Source organism: Herpailurus yagouaroundi, unplaced genomic scaffold (assembly GCF_014898765.1).
Source record: "Herpailurus yagouaroundi ecotype Mexico unplaced genomic scaffold, PumYag 315, whole genome shotgun sequence".
In the NCBI taxonomy this organism is placed as follows: domain Eukaryota; kingdom Metazoa; phylum Chordata; class Mammalia; order Carnivora; family Felidae; genus Herpailurus; species Herpailurus yagouaroundi.
Genome location: NW_024412532.1, coordinates 60,353 through 69,305, shown reverse-complemented (window position 1 = coordinate 69,305; position 8,953 = coordinate 60,353). Strand labels below are relative to the sequence as shown.

General features: G+C 42.2%; 1 protein-coding gene across 1 annotated transcript; it reads right to left on the bottom strand.

Annotated features, from left to right (window-relative positions):
• Positions 1–7,782: 7,782 nt before the first annotated feature.
• Positions 7,783–8,724, bottom strand: LOC121021746 (olfactory receptor 4K13-like). The gene has a single exon (XM_040462376.1). The coding sequence runs from the start codon at positions 8,722–8,724 to the stop codon at positions 7,783–7,785; it is 942 nt and encodes a 313-aa protein (XP_040318310.1).
• Between the last annotated feature and the right edge of the window lie 229 nt (positions 8,725–8,953).

The window sequence follows — 8,953 nt, the reverse complement described above, 5'->3', positions numbered from 1 at the left end:
TTCCATTGGTCTATGTGTCTGTTTTTGTGCCAATACCATGCTGTCTTGATGATGACAGCTTTGTAGTAGAGGCTAAAGTCTGGGATTGTGATGCCTCCTGCTTTGGTCTTCTTCAAAATTACTTTGGCTATTTGGGGCCTTTTGTGGTTCCATATGAATTTTAGGATTTCTTGTTCTAGTTTCGAGAAGAATGCTGGTGCAATTTTGATTGGGATTGCATTGAATGTGTAGATAGCTTTGGGTAGTATTGACATTTTGACAATATTTATTCTTCCAATCCATGAGCAGGGAATGTCTTTCCATTTCTTTAAATCTTCTTCAATTACCTTCATAAGTTTTCTACAGTTTTCAGCATACAGATCTTGTACATCTTTGGTTAGATTTATTCCTAGGTATTTTATGCTTCTTGGTGCAATTGTGAATGGGATCAGTTTCTTTATTTGTCTTTCTGTAGCTTCATTGTTAGTGTATAAGAGTGCAACTGATTTCTGTACATTGATTTTGTGTCCTGCAACTTTGCTGAATTCGTATATCAGTTCTAGCAGACTTTGCTGGAGTCTATCGGATTTTCCATGTATAATATCATGTCATCTGCAAAAAGCGAAAGCTTGACTTCATCTTTGCCAATTTTGATGCCTTTGATTTCCTTTTGTTGTCTGATTGCTGATGCTAGAACTTCCAGCACTATGTTAAACAACAGCGGTGAGAGTGGGCATCCCTGACGTGTTCCTGATCTCAGGGAAAAACCTCTCAGTTTTTCCCCATTGAGGATGATGTTAGCTGTGGGCTTTTCATAAATGGCTTTTATGATCTTTAAGTATGTTCCTTCTATCCCAACTTTCTCAAGGGTTTTTATTAAGAAAGGGTGCTAGATTTTGTCAAAGGCCTTTTCTGCATCGATTGACAGGATCATATGATTCTTCTCTTTTTTTTTTTGTTAATGTGATGTATCACGTTGATTGATTTGCGAATGTTGAACCAGCCCTGCATCCCAGGAATGAATCCCACTTGATCATGGTGAATCATTTTTTTTTATGCCGTTGAATTTGATTTGCTAGTATCTTATTGAGAATTTTTGCATCCATATTCATCAGGGATATTGGCCTGTAGTTCTCTTTTTTGACTGGGTCTCTGTCTGGTTTAGGAAGCAAAGTAATACTGGCTTCATAGAATGAGTCTGGAAGTTTTCCTTCCCTTTCTATTTCTTGGAATAGCTTGAGAAGGACAGGTATTATCTCTGCTTTAAATGTCTGGTAGAACTCCCCTGGGAAGCCATCTGGTCCTGGACTCTTATTTGTTGGGAGATTTTTGATAACCGATTCAATTTCTTCGCTGGTGATGGGTCTGTTCAAGCTTTCTATTTCCTCCTGATTGAGTTTTGGAAGAGTGTGGGTGTTCAGGAATTTGTCCATTTCTTCCAGGTTGTCCAATTTGTTGGCATATAATTTTTCATAGTATTCCCTGATAATTGTTTGTATCTCTGAGGGATTGGTTGTAATAATTCCATTTTCATTCATGATTTTATCTATTTGGGTAATCTCCCTTTTCTTCTTGAGAAGCCTGGCTAGAGGTTTGTCAATTTTGTTTATTTTTTCAAAAAACCAACTCTTGGTTTCGTTGATCTGCTCTACAGTTTTTTTAGATTCTATATTGTTTATTCCTGCTCTGATCTTTATTATTTCTCTTCTTCTGCTGGGTTTAGGCTGCCTTTGCTGTTCTGCTTCTATTTCCTTTAGGTGTGCTGTTAGATTTTGTATTTGGGATTTTTCTTGTTTCTGGAGATAGGCCTGGATTGCATTGCATTTTCCTCTCAGGACTGCCTTCGCTGCATCTCAAAGCATTTGGATTGTATATTTTCATTTTCGTTTGTTTCCATATATTTTTTAATTTCTTTTCGAATTGCCTGGTTGACCCACTCATTCGTTAGTAGGGTGTTCTTTAACCTCCATGCTTTGGGAGGTTTTCCAGACTTTTTTCTGTGGTTGATTTCAAGCTTCATAGCATTGTGGTCTGAAAGTATGCATGGTATGATTTCAATTCTTGTAAACTTAAGAAGGGCTGTTTTGTGACCCAGTATATGATCTATCTTGGAGAATGTTCCATGTGCTCTCGAGAAGAAAGTATATTCTGTTGCTTTGGGATGCAGAGTTCTAAATATATCTGTCAAGTCCATCTGGTCCAATGTCTCATTCAGGGCCCTTGTTTCTTTATTGACCGTGTGTCTAGATGATCTATCCATTTCTGTAAGTGGGGTGTTAAAGTCCCCTGCAATGACCACATTCTTATCAATAAGGTTGCTTATGTTTATGAGTAATTGTTTTATATATTTGGGGGCTCCTGTATTTGGCGCATAGACATTTATAATTGTTAGCTCTTCCTGATGGATAGACCCTTTAATTATTATATAATGCCCTTCTTCATCTCTTGTTACAGCCTTTAATTTAAAGTCTAGTTTGTCTGATGTAAGTATGGCTACTCCAGCTTTCTTTTGGCTTCCAGTAGCATGATAAATAGTTCTCCATCCCCTCACTCTCAATCTAAAGGTGTCCTCAGATCTAAAATGAGTCTCTTGTAGACAGCAAATAGATGGGTCTTGTTTTTTTATCCATTCTGACACCCTATGTCTTTTGGTTGGCGCATTTAGTCCATTTACATTCAGTGTTATTATAGAAAGATACGGGTTTAGAGTCATTGTGATGTCTGTAGGTTTCATGCTTGTAGTGATGTCTCTGGTACTTTGTCTCACAGGGTCCCCCTTAGGATCTCTTGTAGGGCTGGTTTAGTGGTGACAAATTCCTTCAGTTTTTGTTTGTTTGGGAAGACCTTTATCTCTCCTTCTATTCTAAATGACAGACTTGCTGGATAAAGGATTCTCGGCTGCATATTTTTTCTGTCTAGCACACTGAAAATCTCGTGCCAATTCTTTCTGGCCTGCCAAGTTTCAAAAGAGAGATCAGTCACGAGTCTTATAGGTCTCCCTTTATATGTGAGGGCACGTTTACCCCTTGCTGCTTTCAGAATTTTCTCTTTATCCTTGTATTTTGCCAGTTTCACTATGATATGTCGTGCAGAAGATCGATTCAAGTTACGTCTGAAGGGAGTTCTCTGTGCCTCTTGGATTTCAATGCCTTTTTCCTTCCCCAGTTCAGGGAAGTTCTCAGCTATAATTTCTTCAAGTACCCCTTCAGCACCTTTCCCTCTCTCTTCCTCCTCTGGGATACCAATCATGCGTATATTATTTCTTTTTAGTGTATCACTTAGTTCTCTAATTTTCCCCTCATACTCCTAGATTTTTTTTATCTCTCTTTCTCTCAGATTCCTCTTTTTCCATAACTTTATCTTCTAGTTCACCTATTCTCTCCTCTGCCTCTTCAATCCGAGCTGTCATCATTTCCATTTTGTTTTACATTTCGTATAAAGCGCTTTTCAGCTCCTCGTGACTGTTCCTTAGTCCCTTGATTTCTGTAGCAAGAGATTCTCTGCTGTCCTCTATACTGTTTTGAAGCCCAGCGATTAATTTTATGACTATTATTCTAATTTCACTTTCTGTTATATTATTTAAATCCTTTTTGATCAGCTCATTAGCTGTTGTTATGTCCTGGAGATTCTTCTGAGGGGAATTCTTCCGCTTGGTCATTTTGGATAGTCCCTGGCATGGTGAGGACCTGCAGGGCACTTCCCCTGTGCTGTGGTGTATAACTGGAGTTGATGGGTGGGGCCGCAGTCTGACCTGATGTCTGCCCCCAGCCCCCCGCTGGGGCCACAGTCAGACTGGTGTGTGCCTTCTCTTCCCCTCTCCTAGGGGCGGGATTCACTGTGGGGTGGCGTGGCCAGTCCGGGCTACTTGCACACTGCCAGGCTTGTGATGCTGGGGATCTGGCGTATTAGCTGGGGTGGGTAGGCAAGGTGCACGGGGGCAGGAGGGGCAGGCTTAGCTTGCTTCTCCTTAGGTGATCCACTTCAGGAGGGGCCCTGTGGCAGCGGGAGGGAGTCAGTTCTGCTGCCAGAGGTTTGGCTCCGCAGAAGCACAGAGTTGGGTGTTTGTGGGGAGAGAGCAAGTTCCCTGGCAGGAACTGGTTCCCTTTGGGATTTTGGCTGGGGGATGGGCGGGGGAGATGGCGCTGGCGAGCGCCTTTGTTCCCCACCAAACTGAGCTCTGTCGTCCGGGGGCTCAGCAGCTCTCCCTCCCTTTGTCCTCCAGCCTTCCCGCTTTCTGAGCAGAGCTGTTAACTTATGACCTCCCAGATGCTAAGTCGCGCTTGCTGTCGGGACACAGTCTGTCAGGCCCCTCCACTTTTGCCAGCCAGACTCGGGGGCTCTGCTTGGCCGGAGAGTCGCCCCTCCGCCCTGGCTCCCTCCCGCCAGTCCATGGAGCGTGCACCGTCTTGCCGTCCTTCCTACCCTCTTCCGTGGGTCTCTCGTCTGCGCTTGGCTCAGGAGATTCCGTTCTGCTAATCCTCTGGCAGTTTTCTGGGTTATTTAGGCAGGTTTAGGTGGAATCTAAGTGATCAGCAGGTCGAGCGGTGAGCCCAGCGTCCTACTACGCCGCCATCTTCCCTCTCTCCTCCCCAAAATAGTTTCTAAAAGAAAATATGAACTGAGCTTTGGAACATTTCAGGCCTGGCATGGAATGCAGTTTTTACACAAGTGTTTTGTTGTTCAGAAATCCGATTTCACAGCTTATCTTCCGTTATATGAAAGTGTTTACGGTGTGTCTGGAGCTGGAGTAAGTTCCTGTGGGTGCCCGAGAGCAGGGGCCTCCTCTCTCCTCTCATTAATTTGCTGATGCCTGCATTGACGCAGCGGTGGGATAGCGGGGAGAGAGCTAGATTTTTGTATTTTGTATTGTATATTTTTCTTGTTTCTTGAGATAGGCCTGGATTGCAATGTATTTTTCTCTCAGAACTGCCTATGCTGCATCCCGAAGCATTTAGATTATTTTATTTTCATTTTTATTTGTTTCCCTGTATTTTAAAATTTCTTCTCTAATTGCCTGGTTGCCCCATTCATTCTTTAGTAGGGTGTTCTTTAACCTCCATGCTTTTGGAGGTTTTCCAGACTTTTTCCTGTGGGTGATTTCAAGCTTCATAGCACTGTGGTCTGAAAGTGTGCATGGTATGATCTCAATTTTTTTATACATATGAACTGCTGTTTTGTGACCCAGTATGTGATCTATCTTGGAGAATGTTCCATGTGCACTCGAGAAGAAATTATATTCTGTTCCTTTGGGATGCAGAGTTCTAAATATATCTGTCAAGTCCATCTGGTCCAATGTATCATTCAGGCCCTTGTTTCTTTATTGATCCTGTGTCTAGATGGTCTATCCATTGTTGTAAGTGGAGTATTAAAGTCCCCTGCAATTACCACATTCTTATCAATAAGGTTGGTTATGTTTGTGATTAATTTCTTTTATATATTTGGGGGCTCCCATATTCGACACATAGATATTTATTTATTTATTTATTTATTTATTTATTTATTATTTATTTATTTATTTATTTATTTATTTATTTATTTATTATAGAAAGATATGGGTTTAGAATCATTGTGATGTCTGTAGGTTTCATGCTTTTAGCAATGTCTCTGGTACTTTGTCTTGCAGGATCCCCCTTAGGATCTCTTGTAGGGCTGGTTTAGTGGTGATAAATTCCTTCAGTTTTTGTTTGCTTGGGAAGACCTTTAGCTCTCCTTCTATTCTGAATGACAGACTTGCTGGATAAAGGATTCTTGACTGCATATTTTTTCTGTTCATCACATTGAAGATTTCCTGCCATTTCTTTCTGGCCTGCCAAGTTTCAGTACATAGATCTGTCACTAGTCTTACTGGTCTTCCTTTATATGTTAGAGCGTGTTTATCCCTAGCTGCTTTCAGAATTTTCTCTTTATCCTTGTATTTTGCCAGTTTCACTATGATATGTTGTGCAGATGACCGATTCAAGTTATGTCTGAAGGGAGTTCTCTATGCCTCTTGGATTTCAATGCCTGTTTCCTTCCCCAGATCAGGCAAGTTCTCAACTATGATTTGTTCATGTACACCTTCAGCCCCTTTCTCTCTCTCTTCCTCTTCTGGAATCCCTATTATACACATATTGTTGTGCTTGATTGCATCACTTAGTTCTCTAATTCTCCCCTCATACTCCTGGATTTTTTTATCTATCTTTTTCTCAGCTTCCTCTTTTTCCATAATTTTATCTTCTAAATCACCTATTCTCTCCTCTGCCTCTTCAATCTGAGCTGTGGTCACCTCCATTTTATTTTGCACCTCATTTATAGCATTTTTTAGCTCCTTATGACTATTTCTTAGTCCCTTGATCTCTACAGTAGATTGTCTGCTGTCCTCTATACTGTTTTCAAGCCCAGCAATTAATTTTATGACTATTGTTCTAAATTCTCGTTCTGTTATATTGCTTAAATAGTTTTTGATCAATTCGTTAGCTGTCACTACTTCCTGGAGTTTCTTTGGAGGAGAATTCTTCCGTTTCATCATTTTGGATAATCCCTGGAGTGGCATGGAACTGAAGGGCTCTTCCCCTGTGCTGTCTAGAGTAACTTGTGCTGGTTGGTGGGGCCACAGTCAGACCCGATGTCTGCCCCCAGCCCACCATTGGGGCCACAGTCAGACTGGTGTGTACCTTAATTTCCCCTCTCCCAGGGGCAAGACTCACTTTGGAGTGGTGTGGCCTCTGTCTGGGCTACTTGTACACTGCCAGGCTTGTGGTACTACTTCTATGGGATCTGGCGTATTAGCCAGGGTGGATCTGCAAGGTGCACAGGGGTGGGAGGGGCAGGCTCAGCTTGCTTTGCCTTCAGTTTTCCCCTGTGGGAGGGGCCCTGCAGCACCAGGAGGGAGGCAGAGCTGTTGGAGGGATGGATCCACAGAAGCACAGCGTTGGGTGTTTGCGCAGTGCAAGCAAGTTCAGTGATGGGAACTGGTTCCTTTGGGATTTTGGCTGGGGGCTGGGAGAGGGAGATGGTGTTTCCAGCCCCTTTGTTTCCCGCTAAGCTGAGCTCTGTCTTCCGGGGCCCAACACCTCTCCCTCCCGGTGTCTTCTCGCCCTCCCGCTCTCCAAGCAGAGCTGTTGACTTTTAGCATTCCAGATGTTAAGTCCCGCTGGCTGGCAGAACTCACGCAGTCCGGCCCCTCTGCTTTTGTAAGTCAGACTCGGGGGCTCTGCCTTGCCGGGGGGTTGCCACTCTACCACCCTGGCTCCCTCCCACCTGTCCGTGTAGTGCACCCGCCTCTGCACCCTTCCTACCCTCTTCCATGGGCCTCTTGTCTATGCTTGGCTCCAGAGAGTCCATTCTGCTAGTCTTCTGGTGGTTTTCTTGGTTATTTAGGCAAGTGTGGGTGGAATCTAAGTGATCAGAAGGACATGGTGAGCCCAGCGTCGTCCTACACCACCATCTTCTCAACTCCCAAAATATAACTTTATAAATAAAAATTGAAACTAAAAATATTTTTATATACTAAGCCATTGCAAATTTATAAAGCTTTTGAAAAAAGACATATGATTAGATACTTTAAACATTGATCAGGGTTGTTTCCCTGAATTCTAGTACAAGGAAGTAAAAGGAAATAATGAGTGCACACTTATTTATGTATTGAATCTGTTCTATGAATATTTTCCATTAGATTTTTAATAAAACTGATATTAAATATTCCATTAATTCTGAGGGAAGATAGTTGATACTATTTAATATTTTATTTCAATTTTTCTAAGTATTTAAGATTCAAAACCCAAATAGCAGACAACACAAAACAATCAGCTGTTACAGACTTATTTAGAAAGTGAGCCAGGAACCAATATGATAGCTTGTGAGTCTCTTAATGGCTGCTTTCATTTCTTGATTCCTCAGAGTATAAATAATTGGATTAAGGAGAGGGGTGATTATAGAGTAAAAAACAGAAAGAAACTTATCTGCAGAGTAACTCTTGAACGGGAAAACATAGATGAAGATAGTGGGGCCAAAGAAGAGAGTGACCACAGTGATGTGAGCAGACAGTGTGGACACTGCCTTAGAGGATGCACTGGAGGAGTGCTGCCAGATGGTGACCAGCATGACAATGTAGGATATGAGCAGGAGAATGAAGCAGATCAGGGACAGGAGTCCACTATTTGCAATCACCAAGAGCTCTAAGATATAGGTCTCAGTGCAGGCAAGCTTGATGACCAGGGGAAGGTCACAGAAAATGCTGTCCACAACATTGGGACCACAGAAAGGTAAACCTACAGTGAAAACCATCTGGCTTGTGGTATGTATGGACCCAATTGCCCATGAGAGCAGCAGAAACCCAATGAGCACCCTGTGATTCATGATGGTCTGATACTGCAAGGGCTTGCATATGGCAACATACCTGTCTATGGCCATAGCTATCAGAAGAGACATCTCTCCACCCCCAAAGAAGTGCACAAAAAACATCTGAGCCATGCAGCCACACAGGGAGATGGTCTTGCGTTTTCTAAGGAGGTCTGCAATCACTTTGGGAGTTGTAACAGAAGAAAGACATAAATCAAAAAATGATAAATTTGCCAGAAAGAAATACATGGGGGAGTGAAGATGCGTATCAACTATCACAGAGATCACAATGAGGAGGTTTCCTACTATGATGGCTACATAGACAAGGAAGAAGACTGCAAAAAAGAATATTTGAATTTCTTGAGAAGTGGAAAGTCCCAGCAAGATGAACTCAGACACACTTGATCTGTTGTTCAGGAGATCCATTCATCCTTGTAATGAATTTCAGAAGTTGCCTAGAAGAGGGAAAAACACACAGGATGTCATAGGGACTGGCAAGTCTGTAAACCTTGTCTTTATTTCCATCCTGTCTCTTACACAAGCAAACAAATATATGACACGATGACTACTTCATAGATATTTATCAGGAGATATTTCACAGGACCACATGACAGTTGATAGTGGAAGGAAGTGAGCCTACTAAATGAAATGTGTG

Bases quoted from the DNA above. Each gene is read 5' to 3' on its own strand.
- LOC121021746 (XM_040462376.1), bottom strand. From the start codon at position 8,724: ATGGATCTCCTGAACAACAGATCAAGTGTGTCTGAGTTCATCTTGCTG.